Source organism: Lissotriton helveticus, chromosome 2_1 (genome assembly GCF_964261635.1).
Source record: "Lissotriton helveticus chromosome 2_1, aLisHel1.1, whole genome shotgun sequence".
NCBI lineage: Eukaryota > Metazoa > Chordata > Amphibia > Caudata > Salamandridae > Lissotriton > Lissotriton helveticus.
This window is the reverse complement of record NC_136059.1, coordinates 1,129,495,790-1,129,513,012: the sequence shown is the minus strand read 5'-3', so window position 1 is coordinate 1,129,513,012 and position 17,223 is coordinate 1,129,495,790. Positions and strand designations below refer to the sequence as shown.

Genomic DNA, 17,223 nt, shown 5'->3' with positions numbered 1-17,223 from the left:
CTTCTCTACTTGTCTCAGAAAAAGACCTTTAGCTTTTTCCCCTAGGGATAGCTCATATATAGATGGAATAGGTGCATCCTCCATGGTCTCTGAGCTAGGATTCACATAGAGAAGGGGGGCCATCTGTTGGAGAAATGAAGCCCAGAGATATAGCAGAATGTTTGGAACTGCTAGTCCACCTTTGTTCTGTGGTAGTGACAAAAGCTTCAAGGATCTTCTGGTTTTGCCCTGTTGCCACATAAATTTGGACATAAGAGAGTCTAGAATTTTGAGAACCTTTTCTTCAGGCATCAATGGAATAGCCTGAAAAAGATAAACCACCCTTGGCAAGATATTCATTTTTAAAAAGTTTCCTCTACCAATTATTGACAGCTGTAAACTATTAACCCGATCTAGGTCTTTCTTTACAGTGTTTAGTAATGGCTCATAATTGAGTTGAGAGATTCGTGTAACATCGGGGCTTATGCTAACACCTAGGTATATAACATTATTAGTTTTCCTGTGATCCTTACAAATAATGTTATCCGTACATAGGATGATTGTTTTTTCTTTATTCAGAGAATATCCAGAGCAGCGTCCATAGGCTTGCGTTACTGCCTCTATTTCTGATATTGCCACAGAAGGATTAGGCGTTAGTACCGCAATATCATCGGCATAGGCCAATACTTTGGTTTCAAATTTGTTAACAACTATAGGTGTGATTAGTGGATTCTCTAAAAGTTTCAAAATTAAAGGGTTTATAATAAACAGGGCAAATAATATTGGAGAGCATGGACAGCCTTGGCGTGTGCCTCTGGATACTCTAATTATACTTGATTCAGAGCTCATTATTTGTAATTTTGCTATTGGTTTAGAATACATAGCCATTATAGACTTGACAAATTTGGGGCCGAAATTATACTGCGTCAGGGCAGCCCATAAAACATTCCAGGACACCCGGTCAAAGGCCTTCTCGGCATCCAGAAGGATCATCGACATCTGGCCTCCTGTTGCAGACATTACATCAAACAGGGAGATTGCTCTCCGAGTATGGTCGGTCGTACCTTTGCCGGGAGTAAACCCGTGCTGCCATGAGGAGACCAGATGTTCGACGACCCGTCCGAGCCGGATGGCCATTATTTTAGCGTATAATTTGGAGTCAGAATTGATTAGGGAAATTGGGCGATATGATGATAATTGATCCTGAGGTTTGCCCTTTTTTGGAAAGATAATTATATTTGTTTCTCTCCATGTGGTGGGTGGGATACCACTCCATTGGATCCCTAAAAATAGATCATATAATAGTGGGCCCAGGGTGTGACTGAGAATTTTATATAGTTCCAGAGGTATTTTATCGGGGCCTGCCGCCTTCCCAGAAGCCAGTGAAGACAAAGCAAGCTAGACTTCTATAAGGGTAATTTCTTTCTCAAGCTCTTCTCTGGTATTATCATCTAAAGTCTTGTTTACCTCTGGTTGCTCAAGGAGATTTTTCAAGAACAAGTCTGCGTCTGCCCTGCTGGTTCTGTTATCATCCTGGTAGAGGGTCTGATAATATTGTTGAAATGCACCAATTATTTCTGGTGTTTGTGTGAACGTCTGCCCTTGTGATTGTATCTTTGTGATGGCATTATGGGACATTTGCTGGCGTGTATGTAGTGCGAGATGTTTGCCAACTTTCTCCCCATTCTCGTACACTTCTTTCCGGTGTACTTTATATGTCTCAGCAGCTTTCTGAGTCAAACCAGAGTTAAGCTCTGTTTTTAACACTAGCAGGCGGTGCATAGCTAGTTTCCCATTTTCGCCTTGAGCTATTTGTGCCATGTGTTCTTCCTCGGCTCTGGTCAGATCAGCCAATTGTTGTTGATATCCCATATTGTTTTGCTTCCGTATTCTAGCTTGATAGCTCATAGTTTCGCCTCTTAGAGCCGCTTTAAAGCTATCCCATACAACAACCCTAGAGGCACTATATCTGTTTATATCAAAAAACTCTTGGGCCCAGCTAGTAATGTGAGTAATATAATCTTTGTTGGCTAACCGCTTCCTATCAAATGTCCAGATTTATTTAAATATTTACTTACCTGTTAAACTCCGTAATCCATACATTACTACCCCCACCCTGCCCCTCCCCACGTCACCGCCCTGCAGGAACTCCTATTGCCGACCGCGGCTGGGTATCTCTCCATTTCAAACACCACAAAAGGATGAAATGACACTCTTAATATGTATCCAGAATAGTGAATTTGGGAATTAAAATGTGCAATGGTTAACCATAGTGTTTCAAAAATACATCATGCAATAAGAGGATTGCATGATGGGTGCCTACATAGACGCCCATTTAGTCTATGCCACAAAACATGATATTGCCACGAGTTTTCAATCTTTTGATCAGGGTATGTGCTGTTTAGTCCCTGTCTTGACAAGTCCCTTGTGTGGAATGAGTGCAGAGTATGGCAAAGATCTTGGCCTGCAGTAGGATAGGGCACAGAATTGAATAACTTGTGGGGGTTAACAGGAAAGGTCTAATGAGTTGAAGCACCAGTGATCACCATACCACGCCCCGTATTAATCTAAAATTATCAAGTGGTACCTATAGTGTTTTTATTAAATCACAAACTACATTACTTCTCCTCTCTCACTGATCACAGACATACAATCAGTGTGGTAGACGTTTCTTTATTTGAGAAGCTACAGAGTAAAGGCTGCACTTGCACAGGGTGAACCTTAAGAGATCTATCTGTTGGAAAAGTTGAACCCAATCAAGCCCACTAGATATGATCAAGGATCTCACAATCAATCATTCTGGCTAAAAAGCCCACAAGCCCTACAGACTATCTGGTTTAGCACACTGGATAATAGAGGTCAAAACATGACCTCAAGTCTCTGGATTGTCTCTCTTACGCAGATCCATCAGCTAACCGGTCACATAATCCCTGCAAGGTTCCAAATTGTGGCTCCCACACCAGCTGGATTGGTTAACTGTCAATGAGCGCCAGTCTATGTGTCACAAGCTGGGACGCTTTTTTCTGCCTCCTCTTTAGCGCAGTGGTTCTTCACTTGTGGTCCACAGACCCCTGCGGGTCCGTCAAGTAGACTCATAGGGCTCTGTAATGTGAAGGAAATTCGAAGCTAAAAAGTAAGTTGGTATCCTTAGATTGATTTGTGAGAGCAGAGCAAGTACATGAAAAGGAATCTAGTATGCACGACTAGCGGCCTCAATTAAAGCAGCACTGCTACACACCGACAAAACGAAAGCATGTATTAGGAGCAAAAAGACAGCGATATGCTAGAAATCAGAATATTGTTTTTTCAGAAATAAAATTTAGATAGCTCAAACCTCAATAAAAATGTACATCTTTCACATTGTTTATGAATTAAATAAAATATTTCATAATTTGTATACATGTGTAGTGGTTTCTGTATTGATTTTGGGTTCAAATAGTAGAAATTTCTTAGGTGGGGGTCCCTGGCTTCCAGTACTAATTCTTGCACACTTACAGTTCTTCTACATCCTTGTCACTATATCGTCTGCTGATCTCCCTCTAAAATGTAGGCGGGGCAAACAAATCCCAAAGGTTCACAACGAAGAGGCCGAGACAGCACCTAGTACACATTTGTTCAGCTTTTGCGATCCCTCTCGGGTCCTATGCCAGCCTGGGAGTGAGGTAGGAGGACCATTTCCAGGAAGCATATTACAAAGGGTGCGACCAACAATAGGTGTGCCCACATTGACTTGATTTTCCATAATGCCAAACACATTATCTGAAACATTGCGAGGTCTCCGCTTGGGGTACCAGAGCTGTAAGATTTTTCAGCCTCAATTCTAACAACTAGAGCTGTTTACCACTGGTGTTCTGGTACCATAACATGGTTGTTCTCCAACTGGATGACTGAATATACTTCCATTTAGCACTTGACTTTTATAGGGTGGCTAGGTCGGCATCCAAGGCTTACTCAATGAGATGGTATAGGGGTAGGCACTTAGAATACAGAACAGTATATAAGTTTAATATCTAGTCAACGTTTTACTTTAAAAAGGAAAAATGTTAACATTAGAATAACCATCTACATATGGAACTATGATAGAGTGAAAAACAGAACTGTCTAGCACTTTCTTGGCCCGAGATTCAGCTCAAAAACACTTCTAAAGCTTTTAAGCACTAGAGCTCAAGTTAACATCAGGTGCTGGTTAATCAATTGGAGATGACTTAGGGTGGGGATGGATCTTCAGATCTACTCAGAAGCGGTTGGGCATCAAAAGACAGTTGTAGTTTCTATGATAGATAAAGATCCTATTCAAAGAAGCAAATATGCACTTCTGCTGCTACACTAACCGCTGATTTAACTTTGATATGATCTCTGCAATGCAGTCAGTGCATCAGCTAAGATGTCCATAAATTGTGTGGCATCACTTTTCTCTTTATAACATCATTGAAAAGTGTGACAAGCCAATTTTTTTTTTTTTTTTTACACCTTACATCTTTGCCCCACAAGATCGATAATACATAACATACCACCATTACACTCATATAAGTGCCCGGAGTAAACGAAAACACAAACAAACTAGGTCACAGGAAAACGTCTATTGAGACGTGACCAGGAGCGAGCACACCCCCATCCCATTTGACCTTAATCCCGGCTTCCCCTCCCTTCAGTTGTTTCAGTGATGGTAGCTAATGTTTTGACTTCAAAGACCTCAATACCCTAAAATTCATGAAATGGAATATAAAAAATGAAAGATCTTTCATCATTTTACATAGGATTATTGCCTTAGGTCATCAAGACTGTTAGGAATTGGAGAAATTATATCTATTAACAGACCTCGAAAAAAAAAAATCACAAAAATGTTACTAGACCTGCAGGTCTAGGGACTTAAATAATCTACTTGAATTATTTGTAATGCTCTTGACCCATGAACTGGTTTCAAATGATGTGATCATGGGCAAATCATTTAATTCATTGAGATGCCATTTTCTTCATTATCACAAATGAGAGCACCTTCAAATGTGCGAGTTCAGCATGTCTGCTGTACAAAAGAAACCTCTCTTGTTTGATGTAATAGACTATACTTTCTTTCCATATAATACAAATCTAGCCACATATGGGACAAACATGATCCCTGACTTGCCTCTTAGTTCATTAACAGCATTTTCATCAGGGCGGGGCAGGAATGTTTCTCAAATCATGTTTAAACACTATAACTTACTAAATACATAACTAAAGCATGGAGTGCTAGCACAATCATTTGTAATCAGCAGATATATATACACACATATACCTACACACCTGTACAGCCTTTTTTTGTTGCTGGTAGGCAATGTGGTTATTCAGTATGGGGTGGTGTGGGTAATAGCTGAATAAAGAGTCCACTTCAATGCACACCCCACTAATCCCATACAGAACATCAAAGATGTATTAGACATTTTACAACTCCTCTAGCCATGGCCCTCAATTTTCAATTCTCCCATTTCTTCAACCCCTATTTCCACACTGGGGAAAAAGAGAGCAGGCGATAAACATGTCTAAGGATTAATGGAAAAACATTCAATAGAAACTGCTCAGTAGCCTCATAAAAAACTGGTAATATAGGCTGTAGCTGCCTCCATCATCACACTCAATATAATAAATTAAGCAGTTTCACTGGCCATGTAGTGCAAAAGGTTTGAGGCTGACAATACTGAGAGGTTACAGTGCAGCAGCAGACATTGGGTTCCACTTAAATTTGGGTCAGTTCACGTTAAGGATACTAAAACAAAACACTAAAAGGTGCAGACCTCAGGTAATGTGCCCTCTTGATAAGCCAGGAACCTGGAATATTACAGAAAAGCAAGAGACTCTGTAGACTATTCCATCTATCAGGGAACAAAGTTCGGTGCTGTTATCCAATTACCCAGTTCTCGAGGGTCTTCAAAAGCAATAATTGCACTAATCATTCATGATGGAAATGTTGAGGAAACGGCCCCAAAAAATGAACAATTTAATCGTTAAAGCACTTTAAGAGTGTCTAAACTTTTGGAGGTGGTGGGGATATAGTAAAAGTTAGAAACGAGTGCGGATATCATTTACACACTATAAAGATGACAAAGAACATTTAATTAAACATAATATTAGCGAACGTTAAAACACTGATATCAAAGATCTATTGTTCACTATATTGAAAATGTGTTGAATGGAAAAAAGGACATGATAATTTTGCTTTTTAAACTTGCATAAAAGCAAATAAAAACTACAGACTCGTTCAATGTGGGATGCTTGGCTTTCTGACATGAGCGAATCATAAGCCTCTTGTCCTGAATCTTAAGGCATAATACTCGTGCTAGAAATACGGGCTTGTAACATCGAGCAATCCAGGAACAGGAAGTCAGTGGTTATACAGATTGCTGGTAGAGGCTTAAAACAATCTGTAGAAGCAGGCTTTAAGAGAGCTGGTGGCTGATGTAGATTGCTTGTGGAGCCTAGATGTACCTGTAGGACTTGGTTACAACTCTGTTGCTCATAATCATCCTACAAAACCACAGAGCAAACAAGTAAAATGGCCTGGCAGAAAGAGAACTGATTTTTCGGAGCATAAGTACAACAGAACCAAAATGCTGCAATGGCGGGTGTGTGCCAACACAAACAGTGCTCTGCTGCCAATCCCAAATAACTCAGGATGAGTAAACTAGGCAAAGGGAACGTCGAGCCGCAGCGTGAACGTGGATGAAAGGTCACAGACGGTATTTTAAGCAAGATTTGAGCTCATAGGAAAAGGAAAGCGTGTCAGAGGTCTGTCAAAGGATATGGCTTTCCCGTCAGCACTTGCCTTCTTGTTTTAGTTTCGCTGCAGGGAGTGGGGGCGCAGAGGTAAGTGGGCCGAGTGTGCAATTACAAGATATGGGAATTTTTTAAATCGTTTAAATAATGTATCGCCGAAACGCTTATACGGCAGAATGGGTGTTCTAGAGGATAAAGTAAACACATTAAGAACGAATTAACTGTAGGGCTTGAGTAGGACATGATTATTTCGGACAAGGGTCGCGAGGCACTCATAAGTGTTAGTTTTACTGTTGGACTTACTTTGAGGCTCCATCTTCTGGAGGATTGGCTTGGCCGTGGTGAAGGCTACGGCGGTGATAGTCAGGACTCCCTTCTCTGCCACCTCACAAACCGACCTCAGGTAGGGGTGGTTCTCCTTGGTGTTGGCATACGCAGACGACACCATGTCGTAGGCGGAGCTGACCAGGGGCAGGCTGACCACCCGGGACACCACATTCTGTGAGGAAGAAACACTTCAAGTCACCGGAGAATCAAATAATCCGCAGGACAAATGGATACATTATCAGGCCAGTGGACTCACCTGCTGCGGCTCAACAGCTACCGAGGACATGGCGGGATCTCCCTACAACACAATAAACAAACATTTGCTCAGCTTCCGTGCACAAAAATGAGCTCTCCCGGGTTACACAGTGTACGCCGAGCGCCCCACGCATATCACGTCCCTCCTCAATGCTACCACCTCTCAAAACTTAAGAGTTCAAGGGTGTGGTATTGAAATACACGTAACATAGCATGGACTAGTTTTGGGGCGTGATAGCATAGGACATGAATAAATACGTTGTGGGCGAGGGGTTATTTCTTTAATGAAATCTATTAAAGACATTTTGCATGTCTGGAGGTTGAGGGAATAGTGACAAACTCCAAATATGGGCGGGCTGACGGGTATGCGCTGCACTGCAAAGTACTGAGCAGATTGGCTAAAGAAAACAAAAAAAAAAACTTCCCTGTACCATTTACCATTAAATGCATATGCAATCACGCGATAAAATAAAAAAAACCAAACCTGCCGAGTTCCGCGAAGCCCAAGCGAAGAAGCGGCGCTGCGGGTTTGCGCTCCTTGTCGTACACGACTACAAGGTGCGAAGAATAGTCCCACCAAACCGAAAGCCTGAAAGAGTGTGCGAGGCGCTCGCTACTCACCTTAAACGCGGCTACTGCTACAACAGTGCACACTAACTACAGCCGTGACACAGTTAGACTCAGCGACCACTAAAATGAGCAGTCTATTGACAGCCACTAACTAGCGTCTCGCGAGACTTTCCCCGCTCAAACCACAATCACAAGTGAGAGCCGCGTGCATCTGCCCTCGTGAGTCACTAGGCGGCGGTGACACACTTTCAAAAGCTATACCGTGGAAGCAAACAGTTACTATTAAGACTTCCTGGACTTTAAAGAGAGGAAGGGGCGAAACTTCGATTTTCCATCATAGATTTTCGGGAGCGATTATTTATTTCCCCACTCACCTTTTATTATATCCAACCTCCCTCGCGAGACGATTGTGTTGCAGAGTAGGCCACGCACATAGAAAATACAGGTACTGGACCCCAGTCTCATTCGGAGTGGGTTTATTTTATTTATTTATGTATGTATTTATTTATATTCTATTTATCTATTATTTTATTATTATATATAACCAAATCTTGCTCTCCATTAGATCCTTGTCCTCCAAAAATAGCTCATCTGGTCCCAGATATCCTACGCATACAACTAACTGTGATTTTCAATGAAATGATCAAAACCGGTATTTTTCCCCTCGAATGGAAGAAAGCCTCTAGTCTCCTCTTACTAAAAAAAAACCCTGTATTAATCCACAAGAACGTAGCAGCTACAGACCTATATTTACGGTACAAAAGGGGGTGGTGATGGACGGAGCATCCGAACCAATCAAACACTCACACCCAGTCAAAAGATCTGGGTTTAATCCATCACCGTTCTTTAGCCCACTCTGCCACCCAGTTCAGACATGGCCATATGCAAATCAGTCTGACCCTGTGCCTCATGGGATCAGCCCAGCCCGAACTGCCAAGCCATGCCTTCCCTGGACCGGAAACAAGCCTCCGAGGACCAGTTTCTGGCATCACAGCCGTCTTCAGCCCGGCTTGCTTGAATCCAGTGGCAAAGTGAGCAAGGGACTCACGTCTGAGCATACCCTGCCACAATCTTTTCAAAAAAGAGAGTTTCCCAAAGAACCAGAAAGGACTGGGTATCAAATGCAATAAAAAGAGATTCCTTTCTGTGTTACTGATTTCCGTTTGTGGCCAAAAGGCCTACACACTAGTATCACTTTACTAGTGTTCAGATTTTCCTTTTCCTTTTAAGACCAACAAGATTAGACATTGATTATTCCTTAACCAGTGTTAGGACTTGACTTTCACCTTGTAGCTAAAGAGACTACACACTGATCTATCTTAAATAGTCTTCATATGTGGCTCAGATAGTTATTTATACACATGCACAAAAAAGATTTCTTTTTATCTCAACGGTTTTTATTTTATAAAATGTAGAAAGAATTTTTTCAATTAAAAACATTTGATCACTTACATAGTTACAAAATTTATACTGAACATGTACTCCGGATTGATCCTATTCTAATACAAATGACCAAACCTAATCTAATTTTCCTTAAATTAAAACAATTCATATAAAAATTCAGACTCTTACATATACAATTTTCTTTAAAATATTTTGATTGAAGACAGTCCTTTGTCGACGCGTTTCGGTGTGTTATGTTGTTAATACACCTTCTTCAGGACAGACTTATGTTTAAAACCAAGTGATCTTCATTTTTTATTAATATGCTGTCACTCTTCTTACTTTTGGGTTCCACATCAATGGGGAGGTTTATTCTTATTCCTCTATGTCTGTGAGGTGGGTATTAAATAACCTCTGTTACTTTAAAAACGGGAGAATTTTCTATCTTGTGTCTGTTATTGGTATCTTGCGACTTTCAATCTGCGCAAGATCTCACGTGGCTGTTTTGCTTCAAATTGACCTTATCATGTAGTTTCATAGACGGAATTCCATTTCGTTCTGGGGTTTTATCTCCTTTATTTCCCTCATACGACTGGTTGAGAGATATGTTGCTCCCAATGGTTCCTCGTCTGATGCTCCGCAGCGCTTCCGACACTTCCTCTCCACCGCGGGAGAGAGGAAGTGTCGGAAGCGCTGCGGAGCATCAGACGAGGAACCATTGGGAGCAACATATCTCTCAACCAGTCGTATGAGGGAAATAAAGGAGATAAAACCCCAGAACGAAATGGAATTCCGTCTATGAAACTACATGATAAGGTCAATTTGAAGCAAAACAGCCACGTGAGATCTTGCGCAGATTGAAAGTCGCAAGATACCAATAACAGACACAAGATAGAAAATTCTCCCGTTTTTAAAGTAACAGAGGTTATTTAATACCCACCTCACAGACATAGAGGAATAAGAATAAACCTCCCCATTGATGTGGAACCCAAAAGTAAGAAGAGTGACAGCATATTAATAAAAAATGAAGATCACTTGGTTTTAAACATAAGTCTGTCCTGAAGAAGGTGTATTAACAACATAACACACCGAAACGCGTCGACAAAGGACTGTCTTCAATCAAAATATTTTAAAGAAAATTGTATATGTAAGAGTCTGAATTTGTATATGAATTGTTTTAATTTAAGGAAAATTAGATTAGGTTTGGTCATTTGTATTAGAATAGGATCAATCCGGAGTACATGTTCAGTATAAATTTTGTAACTATGTAAGTGATCAAATGTTTTTAATTCAAAAAATTCTTTCTAAATTTTATAAAATAAAAACCGTTGAGAGATAAAAAGAAATCTTTTTTGTGCATGTGTATAAATAACTATCTGAGCCACATATGAAGACTATTTAAGATAGATCAGTGTGTAGTCTCTTTAGCTACAAGGTGAAAGTCAAGTCCTAACACTGGTTAAGGAATAATCAATGTCTAATCTTGTTGGTCTTAAAAGGAAAAGGAAAATCTGAACACTAGTAAAGTGATACTAGTGTGTAGGCCTTTTGGCCACAAACGGAAATCAGTAACACAGAAAGGAATCTCTTTTTATTGCATACCCTGCCACACCCATTGCGGCCAAAAGCGGTACAAAAGGGGGTGGTGATGGACGGAGCATCCGAACCAATCAAACACTCACACCCAGTCAAAAGATCTGGGTTTAATCCATCACCGTTCTTTAGCCCACTCTGCCACCCCAGTTCAGACATGGCTATATGCAAATCAGTCTGACCCTGTGCCTCATGGGAACAACCCAGCCCGAACTGCCAAGCCATGTCTTCCCTGGACCGGAAACAAGCCTCCGAGGACCGGTTTCTGGCATCACAGCCGTCTTCAGCCCGGCTTGCTTGAATCCAGAGGCAAAGTGAGCAAGGGACTCACGTCTGAGCATACCCTGCCACACCCATGGCGGCCAAAAGCGGTACAAAAAGGGGTGGTGATGGACGGAGCATCCGAACCAATCAAACACTCACACCCAGTCAAAAGATCTGGGTTTAATCCATCACCGTTCTTTAGCCCACTCTGCCACCCCAGTTCAGACATGGCTATATGCAAATCAGTCTGACCCTGTGCCTCATGGGAACAGCCCAGCCTGAACTGCCAAGCCATGCCTTCCCTGGACCTGAAACAAGCCTCCGAGGGCCGGTTTCTGGCATCACAGCCGTCTTCAGCCCGGCTTGCTTGAATCCAGTGGCAAAGTGAGCAAGGGACTCACGTCTGAGCATATGCTGCCACACCCATGGCGGCCAAAAGCGGTACAAAAGGGGGTGGTGATGGACGGAGCATCCGAACCAATCAAACACTCACACCCAGTCAAAAGATCTGGGTTTAATCCATCACCGTTCTTTAGCCCACTCTGCCACCCCAGTTCAGACATGGCTATATGCAAATCAGTCTGACCCTGTGCCTCATGGGAACAGCCCAGCCTGAACTGCCAAGCCATGCCTTCCCTGGACCTGAAACAAGCCTCCGAGGGCCGGTTTCTGGCATCACAGCCGTCTTCAGCCCGGCTTGCTTGAATCCAGTGGCAAAGTGAGCAAGGGACTCACGTCTGAGCATATGCTGCCACACCCATGGCGGCCAAAAGCGGTACAAAAGGGGCTGGTGATGGACGGAGCATCCGAACCAATCAAACACTCACACCCAGTCAAAAGATCTGGGTTTAATCCATCACCGTTCTTTAGCCCACTCTGCCACCCCAGTTCAGACATGGCTATATGCAAATCAGTCTGACCCTGTGCCTCATGGGAACAGCCCAGCCCGAACTGCCAAGCCATGCCTTCCCTGGACCGGAAACAAGCCTCCGAGGACCGGTTTCTGGCATCACAGCCGTCTTCAGCCCGGCTTGCTTGAATCCAGTGGCAAAGTGGGTGGGTGTGAGTGTTTGATTGGTTCAGATGCTCCGTCCATCACCACCCCCTTTTGTACCGCACAGGCCTATATTTAGGCTACCATTTCCAGCCAAAATATTGGAAAAGGCTCTGAATATGGAGCTTATGTCCTTTGTAGACACCAACAATCTGTTGGCCTCTACACAATATGGATTTAGAAGTGCACACAGCACTGAGACAGCAATAATAGCTGCATCAGAGGTGCTAAGGTCCATTCTAGATGGAGGTGGTAAGGCTGCACTGATTATATTGGACCTCTCAGCGGCCTTCGATACGGTCAATCATACATCTTAATTGACTGGCTCCCTGAGCTAGGAATAGGAGGTCTTGCTCTTAGACTGATAAAATCTTTCCAATCAGAAAGTATGCAACACATTGCCATGGGATAATTCATCTTCGACCAGTTCTGCTTGTCATGATCTTCGCTAAGCCCTACTCTTTTCAATCTTTACATCGTCCCACTGGTAAGACTCATCAAATCATTTGGTTTCTCTGTGGTATCATACGCTGACAATACCCAAATAGCGGTATCGGTATCCTGCAACCCAGAAGACACTGCCCCTAGATTTAGCTCCTGTATTGCACAGATAGGTTGTTGGATGAGGCTTAATTGTTTAAAGTTCAACTCTGAGAAAACAGAGGTCCTTCTCTTAAGAAACACTATCTCATTCTGGTCACCGAGTTGGTGGCCTCAGGAAATGGGTACACTCCCTTCACCAGTGAGAAAAGTCAGAACCTGGGAATTGTCTTCAACAATAAACTTAACTATGAAGATTAGGTTAATGCCCTAGTTTCCTCTGTATTCTTTGCATTGAGAATTATTAGGAAAATCTGCCCTTTTAGCCCCTCAGAACTTCAAGAAACAGTGGTTGCCACCCTTGCCCTTTCCAAACTGAAGTACGGTAATGCCATATTCATGGGTATTTAGAAAAGATTTCTCCACAAACTTCAGATACTGCAAAATTCATCAGCTCGGCTCCTCTCAGCAATTCTAAAGTGTCAATCTGTATCTCAGGGTCTGGTCAAGCTGCACTGGCTTCCAGTGGCAAAAAAGAGGATTTAAAGCCTTTATGTAAAGCTTTTAAATTATTATGTAATATTGGACCAGTCTACCTGCAGGACAAATGTGTCTGGTACACACCATCCAGGAAACTTAGATCCGCTGATACTAAGCTTCTTGTGCTTCCCAAGACTAAACAAGCTTCATGGAGAGGAATACATTTCTTTATGGGGACAGCAATGTTGTGGAACTCTTGTCCTATCCTATGAACCTGAAGAACTGTCCAGACTGCTTGTCTTTCAGGAAATCTCTTAAGACCTGTCTCTTTAGTCGTTAGTCAGCACCTTCTCTTCGTAAAAGTCAGAAGCAGCGTCAAGATGCCCCAGAAAATACAATCAAGTCAAATTAGTGCAGACTTGGCCCAGAGCATCAAAGTGGTTTACAACAGAGATGAAAACATATCTATCACAGTATGTGTAAAACAAAAATGAGCATTTTAAAGGTCCATGTTAGACCTGGCACCTTGGCGTGAGTCTCCCTTTCACTTTTTGCTGATGTTTTGCTGGTATTCGATGCTCAGGGCACTGCACCACAACCAATCCGTGCCGCAGTGCAAGTGCTCCCAATGTAAACTGTATCCGTAATTGATTTCCACGATTGGCTTATTTGGTTTACTGTCAGTCCCCAGTAACGTGCACAAGGAGTTCCGGGGCTTGTAGATACAAATGCCACTAGTGGGCTTGCAGCGCTGGTTGCGCCACCCACAGAAGCGGTCTTGTAACAGGTGTCTTGGGTCCGCCATTGCAGACCCTGCGTACAGTCTGGTACTGTCACGCTGACTGCGCAAGTGCACCCACTTGCCAGTCCCCAAAATCTTCCCTAACCTTCATATCAGTCACCCCTATGGTAAGCCTACGGGCAGGGTGCATTGTAAGCGTAAGGTAGGACAAGCCTAGAGTGTGGCATGTCCTAGTAGTGAATTACCGCCCTTTTCGTTCTTCACTATTGGAGGGCTACCTGTTCTCTTAGGCCAAGATGAGCTGCCGGAATTATTACACGCTATAGTCCCAGCAGGCTCAGGGAACACGGTGGCACGTCGAGTTTAGTATGCCTGAACTCAGAATAATAAAATACTTCCTTTGGCAAGGTTTATTTTAATATCCTGTGTTTGCAAATGCTACTTTTGAGAAAGTTAGCCTTTGCTCGCCTAACTATTTCAGCCCGCCTCTGCCAGGATGTGTATCTGCTGTCTGGGTTTGTGTGAGTGACAGGGCTGGGAGATTCCCGGGGACAGTCGGGGTTACCAGGTGGTGAACAGGGTGCTTACACCAGGATGGGTGGGCGGAGTAGTCCTTGACTCTGAATAGGGTTGTGCTCCACCACCACAATGTTGGCTCCACCTCCTGCGGAGCATCTGATGTCCCTGCCCTGCACCCTGAAAGAAGACGGCAGCTTCCTGTAAACAGAGTACTCCAAAACCGGGTTGAACTAGGCTCAGGCCCCCTGGCCTGCAAAGACAAAAGAAACGCAGTATAAATATAGGAGCTCCGCTCCTTACAAATCAGATCCTGTTTTGACCACGACGAACCACTGCCTGACTAGAAGGGCCAAGAGAAGCTGAAGGACAGAAACCAGTCTGTATCCTGTAAGACTGGCCAGCAGTGGTGCCTTGCTGAGAACGGAGAGGAAAAGAACAGAGAGGACTTTGTAGACTTGTGCCTGAAACAATCTCCAAGAGCTTGATCACGAGCTTGCCCCCTGAACGGAACCCCAGGACCATTGGGTTCCATTTTGCCTGTGCCCATTTGCTGTTGGGCCTTAGTTCTTATTCCCTCGCCAGAGTTGTGACTCGGGTGTCTTCGCCCCTCCAAGGTCGTGACAGCTCGGAGCCTGGTCGCCCCGCCGCAGAGAACCCCGCTCATCCCTGAGTCGCTCTTCGCTTCAGTGCCGGGCCACCCGCTCTCCTGTCACCTTGCCTGCTACGGAGCGCGTTGTGCGCCTCTCATCTACTCCCGCCAGAATCTGCACGGAGCGCATCTGATAGCCTCGGACGGTCCGTACGTCGTAACGTACCCGACTGTCTCACTTTGCCCTCCTGCATACCAAGGCTTGTGCCGCACCTCAAGAAAGGCCTCCCCGTACAGTGGTACCGGAAGCCTGGTGCTGCACCCGTCTGTCCGAGAACGCGATGCCCCTCACAGATCCACAGGTACGACTTGGCGTGCTAATAAGTAGTACGCCCCGCAGGCCTGAAAGGCGCCTCGCCCCGTGAGCTGCATCAGACCCCGGATCACCACAACCCTCCACAGTCCTGCTCACCCGCCTCGCACCTCGAGGGGGCTCCGAGCCGGAGAGATCCTCTGGAGAACCGTCGGCCTCGTCCCGGGTCCGCCCTCACCAGTAGCCATGCCTGAAACGCCTCGGACATTCACGAGCAAGGTACACGTGAACTCTGTCTCGAGTTCCTATCGGATCCAGGGTCCGCAACGCTCTGTTTTCCCTGTCATCGTACCTTGCTGAACAACGAACATTTAAAGAACAATTGCCTATTTAAATCTTGTGGCCCTCAAATCGCTAAACGTTATATGGTCTTGTGATAACTCTGCATCTGAAGTATTTTTATATAAAGTCTACGTATTTTTGATACAACTTAAACAACTGGTGTCCGTTTGTGGTGGGTCAGTGGGTTTACTGTATGTGATCATAAATGCTTAACTAACTATCGCCCTGAAGATTAGCCTTGTCTACTCGCGCCACGCAACCTAGAGGGTGAGCAGGGGTTATTCGAAGGAGTAGTTCCCTTGCCCTGACTAGAGGAAGAAGCCCCTGCTTGTCGCAAGTGCATACCTGTGCCAACCAGAGACCTCCGATTCTAACAGTCCACTAAACCAAAAAAGTGCCAGTGTGCTGTACAGCAGAACAAAAATGGGGCTTAAGCAAGCCCCATACACAGTACCAACACGTAGCCATGGAGGGCAATAGATCAAAATCAACACGAACAATTCAAAAACAGTCTTAAGGGAAAGCATGGAGGGGTCACACCAGCTGTCCTTCAACTTATGTCTGTTGCTAATGTGCTGGACAAACCCATGTGGATTTTCATTTAGATGCGTTTAATACCCATGACAAGCATGCTTGATATATGCAATACTTCCATTGCCTCAGTAGAATACAATCCTATAATTCAGGCAATGGCTCTTGCCTGGCGTGAAACTCATTGACTTCTTTTTTTAAATAATAATAATTTTTATTTTTTTCTAGCCAAAACAAGCATGTACTGATAATAGCATAAGAACGTCCAAGTAATTATTGTACCGGCACAGTCAGAAAGAAGCTTAGTACCGACTTCTGCTACTTACAAGTATCTTAACAAGGAAAACTAAGAATGTGCTAAAGGTTACGCTATCAAAGCTGAGACGGATAACCTTCAAAGCAAAACATAGCAACTGTCAACCCAACAAAGAGTGTACAACAACTTGAGAAACTCTCATTGTACTCCCCTCACCTGCTCCATCACTAATCAGTGGGCGCATGTATTAGCCATACCTTTAACCACTTGGATGCTAAGGTGTTTTATGGCTTTGAATGTAATTTCCATTGAAGTCAATGGAAACTCCATGACGAGCTGGGCTCGTCATGAGCGTCGAAGGGGTTAAGGGTTGCAATATATGGTTTCACTTTCTCATTCTTCCCTTGTACCCTTGAAAAGAACTTGTGCCTTTCCAACACCACATTTATAGTTTTACCAAAATGTTTTTCTAATCTGTTAACTGCTGCTAGGTATACATTTTCATCATCATCGCTGTCCTCCTCTGCCTCTGCTGATATGTTATCATATGTTTTGCGCCCTTCGATCCCCTGGTTATGGAGTATGGTATGTAGTTTTCGTAGCAACGAAAAATGTTCACCTCCTATTGCTATAAGATAGGACTCCAATAGCCCAAACCATTGTTTCCATGGTAGCGTGGCTCTCCAACTTCGTTGAGGAATGGGGGTGGTTGTGACCTATTCGTACTGGCCATTGT

At 43.7% G+C, this 17,223-nt stretch overlaps 1 protein-coding gene and 1 long non-coding RNA gene across 4 annotated transcripts in view; one reads left to right on the top strand and one right to left on the bottom strand.

Annotated features, from left to right (window-relative positions):
* The window catches only part of LOC144818494 (perilipin-2-like), a 130,034-nt gene extending 121,924 nt beyond the window's left edge, over positions 1-8,110 (bottom strand). The window contains exons 1-3 of one of the 3 annotated variants that reach the window (XM_078675967.1): positions 8,065-8,110; positions 7,313-7,354; positions 7,033-7,228 (exon numbers count right to left, since the gene is read on the bottom strand). In XM_078675967.1, coding sequence (XP_078532093.1) covers positions 7,033-7,228; positions 7,313-7,342 — 226 coding nt within the window. In that variant the 5' untranslated portion in view covers positions 7,343-7,354; positions 8,065-8,110. Of the gene's footprint in view, positions 1-7,032; positions 7,229-7,312; positions 7,355-7,932 lie in introns of all 3 variants that reach the window. The other 2 variants (XM_078675968.1, XM_078675966.1) reach the window with 2 other exon arrangements.
* Positions 8,111-8,120: 10 nt separating this feature from the next.
* Positions 8,121-17,223, top strand: part of LOC144818495 (uncharacterized) — a 164,310-nt gene continuing 155,207 nt past the window's right edge. The window contains exon 1 of the long non-coding RNA XR_013607124.1: positions 8,121-8,326. This is a non-coding gene — a long non-coding RNA (uncharacterized LOC144818495). The remainder of the gene's footprint in view (positions 8,327-17,223) is intronic.